At 41.8% G+C, this 19,769-nt stretch overlaps 1 protein-coding gene across 5 annotated transcripts in view; it reads right to left on the minus strand.

The window, feature by feature from the left end:
- Positions 1-15,031: 15,031 nt before the first annotated feature.
- Veph1 (ventricular zone expressed PH domain containing 1) overlaps positions 15,032-19,769 on the minus strand; it is a 212,399-nt gene continuing 207,661 nt past the window's right edge. For all 5 annotated transcript variants that reach the window (XM_021634062.2, XM_021634063.2, XM_021634064.2 and 2 more), the window contains one exon: positions 15,032-18,523. In XM_021634062.2, the coding sequence (XP_021489737.1) occupies positions 18,287-18,523 (237 nt within the window). In that variant the 3' untranslated portion in view covers positions 15,032-18,286. The remainder of the gene's footprint in view (positions 18,524-19,769) is intronic.

Consider the following 19,769-nt stretch of genomic DNA (forward strand, 5'->3'; position numbering starts at 1 on the left):
CAGTTATTAAAAGGTGCCATGGACTTTTTTTGTGTTTTGGGGCCTTTGTTACAGTACATACCTAATGCTGATGTGGTCATTTCTACAAGGCTCCGTGGTGCATCTGGGCCACACTCCTGCTACCAACTTAGCCCGAAGTTTTCTCAGCTTCCTTATTTTTTAAAAAAATAATTTTTATTATTTCAAACAATTTAAATTTAAATTACTTTTGTTCCTATTTACCCTCTTTCAAGCTCTTCCAGATTCTAATTAATCAATCCACTCAGCTTTAAGTTCTTTTTCAATAAATAAACAAAAACCTTATAATACAACCAAGAAAACAAAATAAAACAACACTCAAAAAAGAAAGTAAGAAAGAGAGAGAGAAAGGAAGAAAGAAAGAACCCACTAAACTGTAACCACATAAAAACACATGAAAAACTGTGGAGCTGTTGTTTGTTGGTCAACTTCTCCTGAACATGAGGCCTGTCTCGAAGTAGTTGATTTACCCAGTGTCACTCTATTGGAGAAAAATGCTTTTTTTTTCCCTTTTCCCAGAAGGTATAAGTGTAATGTTTACCTTAGTGGCAGGAATACATTCATCCATTCATTGAAAATATAACAAAAATAAAATATAATAGAATAAAACAAAAACTATCGTGTCGAGGTTGGATCAGACAAACTAACAGAAGGAAAAGAGCCCATGAGAAGGTGTACTAATCAGAAACCCGCTTGTTCACACTGACTCAGGAATCCCACAAAAACACTAAGCTGAAAGCTGTGATATATACACAGAGGACCTGGTGCAGACCTGTGCAGGCCCTGTGCATGCTGCTCGGGCCTCTGAATTTATATGATCTTTGATCACGTAGATTTAGAGGGTCTTGTTGGCTTGGTGTCCTCTATCCCCTCCGGCTTTTACAGGCCAAACTCTGAGAGGAGGGATTTGATAAATCCCAGTTAGGGCTGAGTGTTCCAAGGTCTCTCACTTTCTGCATAATGTCTGGTTGTGGGTCTCTGTATTTATTCCCAGTTGCAGCAGGAGGAAGCCTCTCAGGTGGACAAGGCACTCATCTATGAATATAGCAGAATATTATGTGGAGTCATTTTATCACTACATTCTTTTTTTTTGACCAGTATTATTTGGTTTTACCCTATCCCTCTATTCCCTCCCACAACCTCTTTCCTCCCTCCCTCCCTCATTCTCTCATTCTACCCCCCCCCAATTCATCCATAACTCTCTGTTCTATTTCCCTTTCTTAATGAGACCTATCTGTTCCTTATTATCCCATAACCTATGCCTACCCTCTGAAGTTCTAGGTATTGTTGCTTGGTTAGCACAGACCTCACAGCTAATATACACATATAAGCGAATACATACCATAATTGTCTTTCTAAGTTTGGGATACCTCACTCAAGATGATGTTTTTTTTCTCTCTAGTTCAGTTCATTTGCCTGAAAATTTCATGACTTTTTTTTTATGACCTAGTAATACTTCATTGTATAAATGTATCACATTTTCTTTATTCATTCTTTCATTCTTCTGTTGAGGGACACCTAGGTTGTTTTAAATTTCTGGCTATTATGGATAGAGCAGCAATGAACATGGCTGAGCATGTGTCTCTGGTAGGATACAGCATTCTTTGGGTATATGCCCAAGAGTGTGATAGCTGGATCTTGAGGTAGATTGATTCTTGTCTTCCTGAGGAAATGCCACACTGATTTCCATAGCGGCTGTACAAATTTGCATTCCACTAGCGATGGAGCAGTGTTCTTCTTATTCCACATCCTTGCCAGCACGAGCTGTCACTTGTGTTATTGATCTTAGCCATTCAGCAAGTGTAAGATGAAATCTCAGAGCAGTTGTGATTTGCATTTCCCTGCTGGCTAAGGATGTTGAACATTTAAGTGTTTCTCAGCCATTTGAGTTTCTGCTATTGAGAATTCTCTGTTTAGATCTATACCTCGTTTTTTAATTGGGTTTTTTGTTTCCTTGAGTTCTTTATATATTTTGGATAGCACACCTCTATTTAATGTACTCTTCTGAAGTCCTCTCTCCACAGATTTGGACACTGAAAGCTAGGAGGCTCCTTTCCATGTAATCTATGTCAATTACTCTTTTTAGTTTACTTTTGTCAACAGAGAGTATTACTATGTATTTGTAGCCTACAGTGCGATACCTTGATTCATGCATAATAATTTATTTTTTCATTGATTTCCCCGCTCCCTCCTCCACCGTGAGATTTTTCTCTGGTCTGGGGCAGGTGGCAGTGTCTTGGGCTGGGAGGAAGAGAATGAGTCACATTCAGTTCAGACCTATGTTTCCATCTCGGTATTCACAGCTGAACTTCTGGATCCCAAACAACCATTTGTCTCTCAAAACCCTTATTCACAAATAGTTCTTTTAGTCTTTAATAGGTTATGATGACTAAGAGTCTATTCGGAACTGGTGGCTAGGAGTGTGAAGTTTTTGCCCTTGCTGCACACTAGGCACAGAGAAATCCTGGGTCAAGGATGCCTGAGGGGAGGCTTTCCAGTACCTCAAAAGTTATCTGCCATGGATTCCTGGCTCTACCTTGTGCTCGGATCCTCAGTCTTGGGGTCCTGGTTGGCTAGCAGCTCTCTTATGCTCTCATTTTCTCTCTACTGTCTAAAACACTTATAATTGTAAATTGGTAAATTATAATTTTATATAGTTATAGGGCAGAAAGTGATTGTGATTTATGGCTACAATATAAAATAATTCAATGGAAATAATTAACATATCCATCATTCAAATACCTATCATTTTTGTGGTGAGAGCACTTGAGGTTTACTCCTCTGGTGATCTTGAAACACACACAGTGTACTATTAACTACACCTCTGCTATGCAGTAGATCTCGAAAAAGCCCCCCCCCACTTATTTCCTCCTGTAGAATTTGGGTTTATATACTTTGAATAACAACCCCCCATTCCTGCATTCCTTACCCTCCGGTAACCGATGCTTTTTTGTTTCAAAATGATCTCTGTGGCTTTCGAGTCCACACGTGGAGTGAGAACATACAGCGTTTGTCTTTCTGCGGCTGGCAAATCTCCATGACTCTAATGCTTTCCAGTTCCGCACATGTTGTTTTCATGGTAGAGTTCCCTTATTTTAAAAGGCTGAATGGTATGTTGTGCATGTACTCACCACATTTTCTTTACTCATTCATTTACTGAATGCCACTTAGGTGGATTCCACAGCGAGACTGTTATGGACAGCGCTTCTAGAAACACGGGAATGCAGACAGCTTTTCAGCATGTCTACCATAAATCCTTTAGATAAATACCCACAAGTGGGATTGCTGGCTTGTCAGATTCTTTTTTATCCCCACTTTTTGAGGAGTTTTTATACAGCATTCCACAATGGTTATGCTGATTTATGTGCCCACCAATGGTATGTAAGGAGTGAGTCTCCTTTCTCCATACCCTCTGTTTTCTGAGCTAAGAGTCTGTTTGGCTTCTCTCATTCTAAGCTTTCCACAGAGTGAAGTCTCAGAATGCACCTCCATTAGCTAGGCCACCATTTTTGCCTTCTGCCTCCTCTTGGAGCCTCACCTCTTGGTACAGTTTTCTGTTTTCCTCATGTTATAGTTTTTGGCCGTCCCACATCCCCCAGCATCTCTGTCTGATAGAAGCACAGATACAGTGCTCCTGTGTGGGAGGCAGAGCGCACTGTGGACAGTGAGAGCACGGACAGGAGTGAGGCAGGCACTGAGCAGTTACTTCAAAGAAGGTTGCATGTTCACAGGCCAACTGTCACGAAGAAAGTATCATGAAGTTTCTCAGTGGTGATTTGCTAAAAGGCCCAGCCCGAGCTTCTTTTCGGACTGTCACTTCAACACGTTTCTGCAACCAGTGACTTATTTATATTCAAAGTAAGTCTTTCCTGCTATAAGTCTTAACATCTCACTCTTTGCCCACAAATCCTGAATGGGGTATAAGGAAGACAGTCTTTTGTTTGTTTGCTTTTGAGACAGAGTCTCACTATGTAGCTCTGGCTGTTCTAGAACTAATTATGTAGATCAGACTGGACTCAAACTCACAGAGATCAACCTGCCTCTGCCTCCCTAGTGCTGAGGTTAAAGGCATGCACCACACTCAGTTAGGAAGTTAATGTTATAATACATACATTCTGCCAAAATAACCATCACGGCCTAAAACTTTACCAGTATGACTTTGTAAAAAAAAAAATCTGAGAAAATAAGTTATAACAAACGAGCAAGAAGCAATGAAGCAATGTGACTAGAGCTCCTCAGCAGGCAGACAAGAAAGACTCTGAGTATAAAACAGTTTATTTCAAACACTTAAAGTAATAAAATATGCGCTAAACAAAGACAAAGGAATAAAATACTATTAAAGTACTTAAAAAACACAATGGAATACTACTCAGCAATCAAAAATGAGGAAATCATGAAATTTGCAAGCAAATGGTGGGATCCAGAAAAGATCATTCTGAGTGAGGTATCCCAGAAGGAGAAAAACACACACGGTATATACTCACTTTTATAGACCTATAAGATATGATAAACATAATGAAATCTATACATCTAAAGGAGATAAACAAGAAAGAAGACCTGGGGTAAGATGATCAATCTTCACTTAGAAAGACAAATGGCATGGGCAATGGACGTAGGAGAAAACAAGTAACAGGACAGGAGCCTACTGCAGAGGGCCCCTGAAAGGCTCTACCTAGCAGTGTATCAAAGCAGATACTAAGACTCATAACCAAACCTTCAGCAGAGTGCAGGGAATCATATGAAAGAAGGGGGAGTTTGCTCCACAAACATCAAATATATCTGAGCACAGGGTTCTTTTCTGAGACTGATATTCCACCAAGGACCATGTATGGATATAACCTAGAACCTCTGCTTTGATGTAGCCCATGGTAGCTCAGTAACCAATTGGTTGCCCTAATAAGGGGAACAGGGACTATCTCTGACAGGAACTCAATGGCAGGCTCTTTAACCTCCCCACCCCCCAAGGGAGGAGCAGTCCTGCTAGGCCACAGAGGAGGACTTTGCAGCCAGCCCTGAAAATACCTGATAAAACAGGGTCAGATGAAAGGGGAGGAGGTCCTCCCCAGTCAGTGGACTTGGAAAGGGTCAGGGAGGAGATGAGGGAGGAAGGGTGGGATTGGGAGGGAATGAAGGAGGGGGATACAGCTGGGATACAGAGTTAATAAAATGTAATTAATAATAAAAATAAAAAAGAAGGGAAAAAAGTACTTAAAAGATTAAAAGAAGAGGAATCTCAGGAATGGAAATATGACAATTGAAATGAAAACTTGGAAGCATGCAATCTGGTTAGGCTACAACTGGAGAAAGGAGACAAATCTAAAACAATTATACAGAACGTGGCACAAAGAGACGAAAACACACGATAGAGGCCAAAACGTGAAGATAAGATATGGAGACCAAAGAAGCTGTTCCTTTCTGTCTGTAGGAGCTTCAGCCAACAGAACAAGAACATGTCATAAAGCATTTCACTTAAGAGTGTTCATGGCAGTGAGTTAGTGTTCTAACTCACAAAAGCCCCAACTAGAAACACCACAATGACGACTTGCTAGTGAGCAGATAAATACAGACACCTTCTGCTCTAGGCCTGTTAATCTCAAAGGTGTAGATGTTACACTGGGTGAAAGAAGTAACCCAGAGAGGGACACATACTTATAATCCTATTTATGTTACCCAATTTAACCTAGGGTGGAGTCCTGTGGAGAGAGGCATGAGGAAATTTCTGGAATTATAGTAATATTTTTTATTTTGCTTTGGCTGTTAATAATATGGGTTTATGAAACTGTAAAAGCTCATAACTTAACAAGTATGCTATATAAATTTTATTGCAGGTAAATTACACTTCCCCAATAGGTAAAAATTAAAATTTTAGGGAGAGGCAAAAGGCACATACGTGAAACATATAAACATTCCTTAAAAATTGATGTAAGAAGACAGTAAATAACTCATTAGAGAAACATATAAATAAAAAATCCAAGGAAAGAAAAATTTATAAGCCAGTAAACACATGGAAAATGCACAATCTCACTATTAGGTAGGGTTACGCAAATTCAAACACTACCACATTGGTACCTATGAGACACAAACAGAATTTGAGTCTAAAACAACTCTAAAATGCTGACAGCCCTTGAGGATGATGGACATTGGAACAATCACTTTGGAGAATAATAATTTGGAAACAGAAGGTGAAGAACGTCTGTCAGCTTCATTCCTGGATTCACCTTAGGTCACAAGTTCATAGGCTTTCACTTCCTAAATGTTTTTCCGGTCTCCTCCTCCAGAGTGCTGAGATTACAAGCCTGAGTTATCCCTGGGGGCGGGGCTTGCTGCTTTAGGCAAGCCCTCTACCAGCTGACCTACATCCTCTGCCCTCAACATGCCTTTAAATTAAAAATAATTTTATTGTGTTTTAATTATGTATGTGCACCGGTAGAGGTCAGAGGTCAGAGGTTAGAGGACAACCAATCTGCAGGAGCTGGTTTTCTCCCACCACACGGGTCCCAGGCGTTGAACCCAGGTTCTTTGGTTTGGCAGCAGAAACTTTACCCGCTAAGGTATCTCTCTGGTGTGGGTTTACAAATTTCAAAACTGACTATGAATGACAGGGAGCTTTGCTTTAAGTGAATTGTATCTAATGACCCCACACTAGAAAATAGAATGGAGAAACCGAGGAATGCCCGTGGCACCCTCTCCCTGGGAACTTGGTGACCACGCTGGCCAGTGAGCCAGGCAGGCAATCTTACTCTCCTTCCCATTTTCATTCTCCACTTCCAGTTGTGTGTGTGTGTGTGTATGATTGTGTATGTGGTTTTTTTTTTCTTCTTTTTAAAAATTTACTTCACATCCCAAGGGTGCTCCTTCCCTCCTCTCCTCCCAGTACTCCCCCTTCTCCCTTTCTCTCTCCCTTTTCCCCCAGGAGAAGGGGGAAGGCCCCCCCATTAACCCTCCCCAGCACATCAAGTCACATAGGACTGAGCATGTCCTCATCCCCTGAGGCCAGGCAAGGCAGCCCTGCCAGGAGAAGTGATCCAAAATCAGGCAATAGAGTTTATGTTAGAAACAGCCCCGCCTCCTCGCCAGGTGCCCCATAAGAAGACCAAGCCGCCCGTTGGCTACATGTGTGCAAGGGTCCTAGGTCCAGACCACGCATGCTCCACAGTTGATGTCTCAGTCTCTGAAAGCCCCCATGAAACTGGGTTAAATTTTTTTTTTTTTTTAACTAAGCTGACAAAATGCTGTTTACTTACGGCCTTTTCAAACATTCTTAGAGTTACTTCTGCTTCCTCCTTCTCCTTCGGCATTTAGCCCTTCCCCTTGCTCAGGGTGAAAGCTGAAATGCTGGAAGTCCTAGAAGAACACATAAGCAGTATTCTGTACCATCTGGACCAGGAAGGGACTTTCTGAATAGGCCCTCATTAACTCAAGAATTAAGGCTGACAGCCGGCAACAGGATCGCACAGAACTACAAAGCTCTGTACAGCAGAGGAATCGATCAGCTGTACATCTAATAGAGGATTAATTTCTCTATACAAAAAAACAAAGAATCAGGAAAACAAACAGCCCAATTAAAAACGGGCTATTGATCTAAACAGGGGATTCTCAAAAGCAGAACTAAAAATGACATATAACTATCTTAAGAATGTTTGACATCTTTAGCAACTAGGAAAATTGTAATGAAAACACCGTGAGATTTCATCTTCCCTGAAAACATGCTGGTGAGGATGTCGGGATATAGGGAACTTCATTCACTGCTCGTAGGATTGCAAACTGTTGTAAATCAGTGTATAGACTTCTCAAAAACCTTAAGAGTAGATCTGCAATATAATCCAGATACACCATTCCCTGGTAAATGCCCAAAGGACTTGAAACTCAATTCATAATAGCTAGGAAATGGAACAACCTGAATGCTTTTTAGCTGATGGATGGATAATGAAAATGTGCTGCAGAGACACAATGAAATTCTTCTCAGCTGTGAAGAACAACGAAGTCATGAACTCTGCAGGCTGGAGTGGATGGAAGTGGGCAATATTATACTGGGTGAGGTAACCCAATGCAGGGAGACAAATGTCGCTTATTCACTTTTATTTGTAAATCTTAGTTCCAGATCTTTAGCTTTAAACATATAACCCAAAGTACCTTCGGAAGCTAGGGAGTTAGAAAGGGACCATGGTTCGATTGTGTATGTGTGGTAAGTGTGTGTGTGTGTGTGTGTGTGTGTGTGTGTGTAGGAACTCTAGAGAAGGGGCTGGAAGGAAACAGATGCTGTCAACAGGGGAAACAGAGGTAACAGAGTAGGACTTATACGTTTCTTAAAGCCACAGACAATTTATTAGTCATCTTTGAGTTGTAGTGTCCCAGTTTCATGCCAGACTTACGCTGAATGTTCCCTAAGTGTTGGTTGAGTTAATGCCTGAATCACATTATTTTAAGTGTTGTGTAGGGAACGAGAGCAGAAATTATATGTGGCTATAAGAGAGAGAAGTAGGGCTGATGATTAGAAGTTAGGAAAAGCAGCATTTTTTTACAAGAACAATCATTAGCAATGAATAACCTAATGGGAAGCAATATTTGAAAATGCCATCGACTGTTTTGGGTTCTGAATGATTGACTGCTTATGAGGGATTTTTATTACAGTTTAATAGGCTTTTTTTTGTTTTCTTTTGAGTGCTCTACAAGATGCCTTATTTCACAATCAGAGCAAATTATTTTAATAAGATGCAGACTGATGAGGAGGTAACGGTCTCTCTGTCTCTGAAAGTGAGCAGCCGGAAATGACACCTGCCAGTGATGACAAGAATGGGCCTCGGGACAGGAAAGAGGAGGGTAGATAAGGAACTCCTGCTCTTCAGGAGCCTGAGATACTGCTTACTGATGGTAAATGAGTCCCTTCCTTGGAAGAACGAGGCCTAGCTGACCTGGCTGCTCACTTCTGCTCATGGCTCGCTGCATCAACAGTAGGCTGCAATAGAATTTAATTTATCCAAATGAAGCAGGTTCAAGAGATGGTGATATTGTTATGATACCCAAAGTGTGTGTTGACATGTGCGAGCTGATCTTATGGAAAAGCATGAGATACGGCCCTGTGAGATATCTGCGTGACAAGTGCTTAAACTGTCCTCAATTTAGCACTTCAGGCATCTATCTATCTATCTATCTATCTATCTATCTATCTATCTATCTATCTACCTACCTACCTACCTATCTGCAGTGTTATGGTTAATTTTACAAGACAGACATGTCCAAATGGTGGTTTTGGCTGGATTAAGAAGATGTGCCTTATCCTGATTTTGGAGTATGTGAATTTGTTTAGAAAACCAAATCGTTGTTTTTCTTCTATAAACGGGTCACTTCTTCTGAAATAAGAGGGAGTGGAGCATCCTCAGCGGGAATCTGATGTGCAGAAGTGACTGGTAACTCAGTGGAATATGTGTGAGCTTCCTTCCGACTGTGTGAAATCCCAGTCCCGTGGTAATGGTGGTGATGGCAGGGAGATCAGAGATATAAATTTAACATAAGGCAATATGAAATAATATCAGTTTGTGCCCAGCAGAGAGAAGCGTGTGTCTAGCACATGTGTGAAAGTACTTGTGTGCAGATCTGTACTGTGGATTGTCTCCTGACATGAATGGACTGGGAATTGAAAACAAAACAAGGTAAGAGAGAACTCTAAAAGAACTCAAAATAAGAAAAATAGGTGTTTCTGAGTGTTGGGACCTGTGACCCTTGGCTTCTAATGGGACCTCATAGGATTGTGACATTGCACAGTCAGTGAGCCTGCCAATTAAGTGCTTTATATTTTGACATCATTTGACTACGTTGTGACTCTTCTGGATTCCCAAACTGACCAAACTGAAATGCAGTCATGTATTGACTGGAAAACAATGGAATTCATTTTCTTTCCATTTGATGGCAGCATTACGGTTTACAGAAAGAGACATATGGAACTATGCAAGCACAATGCTTTGGGCAATCATTCTATAGACAGATACACAGGAAACTCAGGATTTCTCACCCACCTAGGCCCACAGAGATAGTTTCTCTGAAATAAACAGTCCCAGCATGTGCTGTGAATGGGGTCAGGGAGGGAGTGAAAGATTGTCGATCTGGAATATGCTTTGCCAAGGATGGGGTTCTCCTATCAGGACCTGGGAGCTAGGTTTCCTGCCAGGTCTGGTTGCTGTTGCACAAATACATGGCTGTAGGGCCTTGCAAAACCTGGTAACAGAAGGAAGCAGAGATGGCAGTGGAAATCTGACTCATTCAGCGCAAAAACTGTAGCTCAGCAAGTTCATATAAAAGCTAGCCCTGGGAGCTGTGTGTGTGTAGCATCTTTGAAGGTCATTCAGTCAACCACCCACCCATTCTTGCTACTTTCTGCCTCCAGTTCTCTAGCTTCCTTCTCGGATGCCAACTTTGTCTCTCTGTTTTGTCTTCAGTATGTTTATTTTGAAGGTATCTTCTGGAAACACTCTTACTACATCATGGCAGACCAGGAGTCAGAGAACGAAACCTGAAGCCAGTGGTAATGACATTTTCAAAGGTTTGCCCCAGAGACACACTCCGCCAGCCAGGCTCACTCTACTAAAGGCTACACAGTCTCCCAACATCACAACACAGGTTGGTGGCCAAAACTGTGAGCTTGTCCATGCACATTTTTATATGCACACTTCAGACCATAATGGGAGGCAAGAGTCATTGCTGGAGAAGACACCGTAGCTCTACATGGGCTGGCAAAGCAATCACCAAATGTTTGCTAAGAAAGAAAGACATAGAGCCACAAGCAGAGTTACGTTTTATTTTCTTATTGAAATAGATAGGAAAAAAAATGATATATCAAGCCAGGTACCCCAAGTGAAGTAACTGTTAAATCCCTCTGAATTAAGTTTAAAATATCTTGCAGTGGTTGCTCAGAACTATCGTTAATACAATGTATTGCAGCTTCATTGGCAACATATTGGTCTCTTACTGGTAAGTTAAGGAGTGGCTTTCTCAGGTTTCTATTAAAGTAACATTTGGAAGAATATTTTAATATGAAGCATTGCTCATGTCAGATGTGTTCTTAACATGCTCTTCTACCCAATCAAGACGTGAAAGAGGAGAAAGTTGCTAGTTAATAATCTCATTTCATAAGGTAATGATTTGACTTCTCATGAGTCTGTGCTCAGCGAATCCTGGTATTTTCTTAGCCTCTCTGCCACAGAAGACATTTTTCAACTCCTTTGTCTTTCAGGAATATCTCTGGGGGATGAATGGAATAATGAATATTAAGTTATTTCTGTTTTTTTTTTTTCACATAAAAATTTAGAGAACTGGACCTTCTTTTTAGGGTTCGTAAGTCACCGTATTTGTTTCTCTGCGATGCCCCTCAGAGTTTGCCCGAGTCTCTCCCTCTCATCTGGACTCGTCTCATCTCACCTTTGTCTATGTCAGCATCGAAAACAGGCCATTGGCTTCTAGGGAAAGATGGTGGATAGAAGATGAACCAGTTATCAGCATATTTTGACATGACTGATCAAAGATTACCATTAGAAATTACTGAACATTTGTGTTTTACTAAATTAACAGTGCTCAAGAAATAAACAGATAAAGTTCTCACAAGTAGCTTATGCTTTAAGGCTTTCTGCAAGAAAAAAAAATAATCAAAATGAAGTAAAAATGAAAAAAAAATTGAATTTCTCTCTACAATTACAAATTTAATCATACTTTTTAAGGTTTCAGCATATTTGGAAAAGTAGTTTCTTCTTCAGTCTTAGGAAAAAGAAAGCCTGTCTGTGGTGTGCCTGAGGCGACAGCTGTGGAAGTGACAGAAATTTCCTTGGGAGACAAATGATTTTGATGCTCAATGGTTCAGAACCCAGGGGAGTTTACTTGCCTTTGAGACTGTGCATTATGAAATGAAACCAGAGGGGCCTGGTTCACAGGCACCAAGAGCCAAGTTCCAAATTAGAGGCATCTGGTTAATGCAGCCTTGAAGACTGTGTAATATGTAGTGAAAGTAGTCGCTCACCCTCAGAGGGCTGATAGGTTCATGCTCTTTGTAGGCTAAGTACTCAGTGAAAGAAAAAAAAAAAAGAACTGTTATTTGGCCACTTTTAAAAATATTTATTTTGTTATTTATTTGTATAAGTGCACGTGTGTGTGGTGCCCGTGGGGGCCAGGAGAGGGCGCTAGATCCCCTGGAGAGGGAGGTATAGGTGGTTGTAAGGCCACCAATGTGGGTTCTGGGAACCACATTTCAGTCCTTTGAAAGACCAGGAAGTGCCTCTTTTGACCCCAGAAGCATTTCTCCAGCCTTCCATCGTTATTCTGTTAGAATTTCTCACTGTGAAAGGTGTGAATGCATCGTTGGTGACCTTAGTAACAGTCACCGTGCTACCTAGCACTCTGTGACTATCTAGTTAAAACAGCTAGAGTCTTTCTCTGGATCTGAAGAAGGGGCTGATAGGGGCTGGAGAGACAACTCAGCAGTTTAAAAACACTTGATGCTCTTCCAAAAGATCAGAGCTTGATTCTCAGCCTCCACATTGTGGCCCACCTGTAATTTGAGTTCCAGGAGATCTGACACCCTCTTCTGACCTCTGAGGGGACAGGGTACACACAGGGTACATAGCTATGAAGGCAAAACACTCATACATGTAACATAAAAATAAATACATCTTTAAAAGAAGAGGCTGGTGGACTTTAACATATCTGTTGGGAGCCGCGTGATAGTCTCGCCGGCAGAAACGCACGCGGACACAGGAATCCTCCCGCAACAAAACCTTTATTACAGTCACGCAATGGAAAGAGGAGAGGAGAGGGAGAGCCCCGATGTGGCACTGTTTATATAAGCCCAGGTCGCACCTGAGTGACGTGTGAATACCCTGATTGGCTGCTCACTTTTTACCCCGCCTGATGACTCAGGCCCAGCATGCTTAGCGTGCTTACGCAATCCGCGCATGTGTACTGGAGGTTTACAGTTTTGAGGGCGGGATGTCAGCGCCACCTAGTGGCGTCTGAGTCTCGGCTCTCCACACATATCACACAGTTAGTAATTTGCAGCTATGATTATTCTCACTCGCTCCCTGCCCGACTTCATATGAAGAGATGTCCTTCCAGTCCAACGTGATTCTCTGACATATACTCTGAACATCTATCTCAAAATTAAGTTTATGGACAAAGGTCGACCAATAACCTATTACAATTAAATAAGAGTAAGAAACTCTGGTTACTATTGTGTTCTGTTGGCTGGAATAAAGGATTTTAAATGTTTTTATATGAAGTATAAAAATATTTGAATTGATGATATGTTTGTATTTATCATACAGTATTATGTGCATCAAGGCATCACCTTATACTCTGTTAATATGCATGATTTTTTTTTCTTTTGGTTCTTTAAGACAGGGTTTCTCTATGTAGCCTTGGCTATTCTGCACTTGCTTTGTAGACCAGGCTGGTCTCAATATCTGCAGAGATCCACCTGCCTCTGACTCCTGAGTGCTGGGATTAAAGCTGTATGCCACCACCGCCTGATATATATATATCATATATATATATATGATATATGACATCTATATATATATGATATATATGACATAAATATCATATATATACAAATATATACATTTTTTAAAGAAATGTGGTGACTTTAAATAATAGCTTTTAGGTTCAAGGTCATGACGCTGGCCTGGGTTGAACTCTGAAGAGGCATTGTGGCACATGCCACCAGAATGATGAGAGCATGTGCAAGGAGAGATCATCTGACCAATCAGGAAGCCAGTGTGGTTGGGAAAGGGTGGGGGAGTACTTGTTTTTAACGGTCCTCTCTCCAAAGCTAACCAGGGTTCCTCTACATCAATCTCTTGAGGGGGCAGTTCCCTCTGTGACCTAATTTCTCCTCACTAGGCCTTACTAACTCCCAACATCCTCATCTGAGAACCAGATTCCTCTGTGAACTCTTGAGGGAAACACACAAACCGTATCCAAATAACTGCATCATCTTTCTCTATCGTGTCTGCATCAGTCCAGGTCTTTATCTTAGAGGAGCCTTCCAACTGTTTTTTTTTTTTTTTCCTTTGCAGTTCGAGAGATTGAACCTAGGACTTCATGCAAGTACTCTGCCACTCGGCTGCCATGTCCTTCTGACTTTGCTACAACTTTTGGTACATATTCCATTAACTGTTGTACCGTAAGGTTGGCTTTCTAATGTGGACCTGCTTAACAAACCTTGCAAATGGTGCTACACCATCTTAAAAGCCATTTCAGGAATATACTGCGTTCCCTTTTACATTGGCGGGCCACTTTGTTCTTTGTTTATCCATACCACTACGGTTAGTTCATGAAGCCTAGCTTACTCTATAGTGCCTCAGGGAAACAGTGACTGGTGGAAATGTGCCTTCTACCCTGTTTCCGTGAGACTGTGTGCATAATTTCATTGAGACACTAGACATAAGGCATTGGAACCTTTGTTGTACGTGTCTGTCTCCTTCAATAGATGTTAACTTCTTGGACAAAGAAACAGGTGTTTTACTTTTTGTTTGTTTCCCTGGTGTAATTGACCTTAAATAGATCCCAAAAAACAAATTCCCTCCAAAAACCTATGAACTCCTCCAATGGGGTCAGTCTCTCCATGTGCTTTACTCTGTGTGTGTGCTTCTGCTTTCAATAAAAATCAGGTTGGGTGCAGGGAGAAAAAGAGAGGTTGTCTTTTTACTTTGGAATTTCCGTGCTAGAAATGCTTCCTGTTGCTTAGCAGGTATTCAGTAAATTGCTACCGTTACAGATTGCATGTGTGCATGTATGCATGGCTGTGGGAGCACAGGAGCATGTGTGTGTGTGTGTGTGTGTGTGTGTGTGTGTGCGCGCATGTGCATGAGTGTGTGTCTGTATGGTACATGTATACGAGTATGTGAGCACGCATGTATGTGGAGGTCAGAGCAGATTATCAGCTTCCTTCCTCTGTGGCTTTCTGCCTTTTTGCCTGGAGGCAGGTTCTAACTTCAGTATCGCTGTGACGGAACATCAAGGTGAAGGCAACTATGGAAGAACAAGTTTATTGGGGGCCTACAGTTTCAGAGGGTAAGTACATTTCTATCACGGTAGGGAGCATGGCAGTAGGCAGGCATGGTCCTGGGGCAGTAGTTGAGATCTCACATGTGACAGCAACCTTCTTGTGGCAATAACGATCTTGTGGCTGGGTGGTGGTGGCTAATTTGAAATGTCATGGGTTTTTGAACCCTCAAAGCCCACCCACCAATGACACACCTTCTCCAACAAGACTGCACCTTTTAATCCTTCCCAAATAGTTTTACCAACTGGGGATGGAATAGTCAAACATATAAACCTACGGGAGTCATTATCTTCCCAAGCACTGTACAGGGTTCCTCAGAAGTGGTACTTCCTCCAGAAGTCTACCATTTCAGCTGGACTGGCTAGGCTAAGGAGTTCTCGGGGTCCACTTGGCTTTAACTCCCAGTGCAGGGTTTCAGGTCCCCAAAGCCAGGGTGGGCTTTCACATACGTGCTGGGGATTTAGGCTCAGGGGTTTCTGTCTACAGGCAAGTTCTTTCATGACTGAGACATTTCCCTGGTTCCTAGATACAGAACTTGAAAAATTGTTCTCTGTCACATCTAGCAACTTTGCCCTTGTCTTTCCTTGTCTACACATATTTAAATGTTTTCCCTCTTAAGATGACTTCACCTAAAAACAAAATAAGAAGTCATTTATCTATCCTTGCTCTTTCACCTTAACCTCACCTTTAAAAAAATTAAAATATGACAGTCAGTTACTGCAATACATTGAAAGTTAGCTTGTACTCCATTGTTCCAACAAAACTGTTCTTGCCAGTGACACCGATTGCTTCCTAATTATGAAAATCAAGCTTTATCTTCAGGATTTCAAATTGTTGACATCCCAAAAATCCTTCTTAATTTAGCTTTTGTAATATCGTGTCTCCTGGACTACACCATCTCTGAATACTGATCAGCTAATCTAACCCACCTTTGCCTAAATATCGGTATCTCAAGCAGTCAGCATCAATTCTTTCGTTTCTTATTCTTCTTCAGTAATTTCAGCCAATTCCATGTCTTTCACAATTACCTGCATATGCACTGGACCCAAAATTTGGCCTCTTGAACTCTATTTCCAATGTGTAATAACTTCTGTGGCTCATAATATCTTCAAACTTTACATGCTAAATTGAATTAAGTTTCTTTGCTCAAGTATGACCCCTTTTATTTTTCGTACGCCAGTGAGTTAACAGTAGTGTCAGCGTAGTGACAACTTTAAGTCTTTTTTTCTAGGCTTCTATACTAAAATACATAATAAATCAGTTTCACAGGAAAAAAGTTATCTTTGATATATTACCAGGAGGATTTATATGAATTAATCAGTGCATAACAAATCACCACATGGTTTGCATATAAAGCAGGATACATTTATTATTGCATAGTTTCTGTGGGACAAGAGTTCATCTTGTCCGGGTCCTCTGATCAGAGCATGTCACGACTGCCACCAACGTGGTGGCTGGACAATGTTTAAGCAAAGGCAGGTTAGATCCTGAGAGGCTCACTATTGTTTCAAGGTCACAAGGTCGTTGGCAAGGGTCATTGTCTTGCAGCTGTAGCACTGTGGCAGCTTATTCAAGCTCATCAGGAGAGTCTGGTACGATCAGCCTCTTCTAAACAGCTTAGCTGAATAACCTGGCTATTCAGGATATATCATTTTATTGAAGACATCGGGGGACCGTAATTCATCTGTTAATTTTTAAATATCTGCTGTAATGTAACACAGCTGTAAAAAAAGACTGTCCTATCACTTTTGCCATAGCATGTAAATTAGAAGCAAGCTTCAGATCTCGCACTCCATCCCTCAAGGGGTGGAACATTATTGCAGGGCATGGGTCACTGGAAGTCACCTAAGCTGCCCATGACAGCTTAATTCAAAATTATATAAGGGTAATGGAAAACAACAACAACAATAAAATGTTTATAATTTGGGCAATGCAAGGCTTGATTCAGAGAAGAAAAACCACAGAATTTTAACTAAAAACCTTCAAGTTTAAGGGTGATGATGCCCACTAAAAAAAGAAGAAAAGGTGTCTTTCTATTCTTAACTTATCTATACTTACTGCCTTGGATGGAACCATGTGTCTAAACATTAACATTTATGCTCTAATGAAAGCCTACATTTGATTATGTAACTGGATTAAGAATCACTGCACCACGTGTTAGCATCTTCCGTGTTGAGAAGATAGATAGAAGTGTGGTCATTTAAATAGTAAATAAGCCCCACAGGCTCACAAATTTGAACACTTGGTCCCCAGTTGGTAGTGCTCTTTTGGGAAGTAATGGAACCCTTAGGAGGTGGAGCCTTGGTAGAGGAATTACATCAGTGAAGGCGAGCTTTGTGGTTTCATAGCCTTACCCTCCTTCCCACTCTCTCTGCTTCCCCTGTGTGAACGAAAGTCAGCCAGCTTCCTGTTCCTGCCGCCACGTTGTTCTGCCTGCTGCCACTTATTCCCTGCCGCACTGGACGCTATCTCTCGGGAACCATAAACCGAAACAAATCCTCTCTCCCCCAAGTTACTTTTGTCTGAACGTTTTGTCACAGCAACAGAAAGGTAACTGATATTCTAAAGTTTTCTTCAGTGTTCATTAGTTCACCTTGTCCTAATGGCTTTTTAACACTATGTTCTTAATGCGCTAGTTTTCCTTCAAGGTAGATCTTTCAGGCATCTGTTCTTAGAATTCCATTTACTTACTTATTTACTGGGGGAATGGATGCAGCATGGTCTGCAGAGAGCAGAGGACAACTGCCCAGAGTTGATTCTCTTCTTCCACCAAGTCATTTATGGGGCTAGAACTCAGGCCATCAGGCTGGCCAGCAAGTGCCTTTCACCTGCTGAGCCTTTTTGCTGGTGACAGTCATAAATCACATAGCTACAGAAGTTTCTATATTTATCTCTACCTCCATCTCATATCTAGCTATATCTATGTCATCTATATCTGTCTCATCAATCTCTCATCTATGTAACTTTCTTTCCCTGGCCCACATGCTCCAGCATAAACTCTGTGGCTTTTTTCCCTCATGTACTTCAGGCAGAAACCTTGGAGCTAATACATGAGCTGTGAGGGCGTGGGAGTTACTGAGAATCCTGCCATTTTAGGCCCTCCCTAGGGATAATGGTTTCACTGGTATTCAGTGAAACCCAGTAATACCCTGGTGGACTTCTCTTTCTGTTAACACTGGCAAGACCAATTATGCGTGGTCACAAGAGGCGGTGTCTGTGCCCCTACAGATATGTGGTCACTTCTCTACTTTCCCTCTCTTTTGCCTGGGCCAGCGCCACGCTGATGCACTGCAGCCACTCTTCTGCATTCTTCTCATCCTTGGCTTTGAAAACATAGGTCTTATTGTCTGTGAAGATTTCAAAAGCCCGGGGGAGAGAGCGATCCCGGCGTTTCTTGGCCACAGCTTTCACGCTCTGTACTTTGCTGAGTTCTATTGGGGAGTCATCAGGATCATCCTTCTGAAATGAACGGAAAGAAAAACACGGTGAGCTGGCTCCTGCTGCAGCCTGTGTCACTGGCTCTTGGAATTCCCCAAGAGGGCCGGGTCCTTTCACATCCTGTGGCTCAAGACCTTTCTGTTGGGAGTGGGAAGACCCCATAGAGTCATCAGGACAACAGAAGCCAAAAATTTGTCCTCTATTACAGTACCATAAGTTAGCACAAGATAGCCAGTTTACTGGAAGTTATTATAAGTGAAATTGGGAAAACATTTAATTTATGGTTCTTTATTTTTCTGTCACCTTCTATTTTTTTTTTTTCAATGCAGTTTATTCAGAAACCTTGAACAATCATCTGACCCTGGGGAAAGCCAGCCCACAACTTAAATAGCCTCTGGGTAGCCAACCCAGGCGTGCCACGGGGGCAATGCAGATAGGTCCACATACATGGAAGCAAGCTAGATCCTCAGCCTTAGCCAAATGTGGAATTGTTCATGACAGAGAGCACTCACCATCGGGAAGGTGGAAGGCGGAAACCAGCTCCATCTTTAAGGCATAGCATTCCGCAGCTCTCTACAGTTCCCCCTTTTTGTTTTAGACACATCAGGCAAGAGTAGAGGTCTGATCTCTGATATTAGAAGTAAATTGGGACTTTGTACAGATGTTCATTTAGGTGTCATCCACCCAAAGAGCATCAGACCCGTCCAATACCTTTTTCTCAGAGGTGGGACCTGGGGCATCAACCCGCATGCAACCAGACATGCTCTTCTCTGGGTCCAAAGCCGCTGACCCTGAGTGCAGTGCTTAGCCTCACATCCTGAGCGTAACATTTTAGCTTTTTATGGTATCCAACCATGCTTGGGGAGAATGTCCTGCTTCAATGGCTGTAAAGGCCTGAATGATCAAGGCTGCATCACACTGTTGTGAGACTCTAATCTTGCATATATACCACAGGCAAACCAAGGAGACCAACACCAGCAGGCCTGCTAACGCTCCCATGCCCGCCCATTCCTTCAGATGATTCATGGCTGCAGCAATCCATGATGATAATCCTGTGGCTAGTCCTGCGTCCACTCTGGTAGAATTTACTGTGTCACCTTCTATTTATACTAGCACTATGAGCAAAAGATGGCAGTGAAATTTGGAATGCTTTTTAACTCAATTTTTCAGTAGTTGAGGAGGCATAGTATTGGGTTTCCTCTGTGGTACTTCTGGGGAAAGGTATGCTCGTATTGAAAAACTGGATTCTAGTGTCTGAGTAGCTTTG

Source organism: Meriones unguiculatus, chromosome 2, assembly GCF_030254825.1.
Source record: "Meriones unguiculatus strain TT.TT164.6M chromosome 2, Bangor_MerUng_6.1, whole genome shotgun sequence".
NCBI lineage: Eukaryota > Metazoa > Chordata > Mammalia > Rodentia > Muridae > Meriones > Meriones unguiculatus.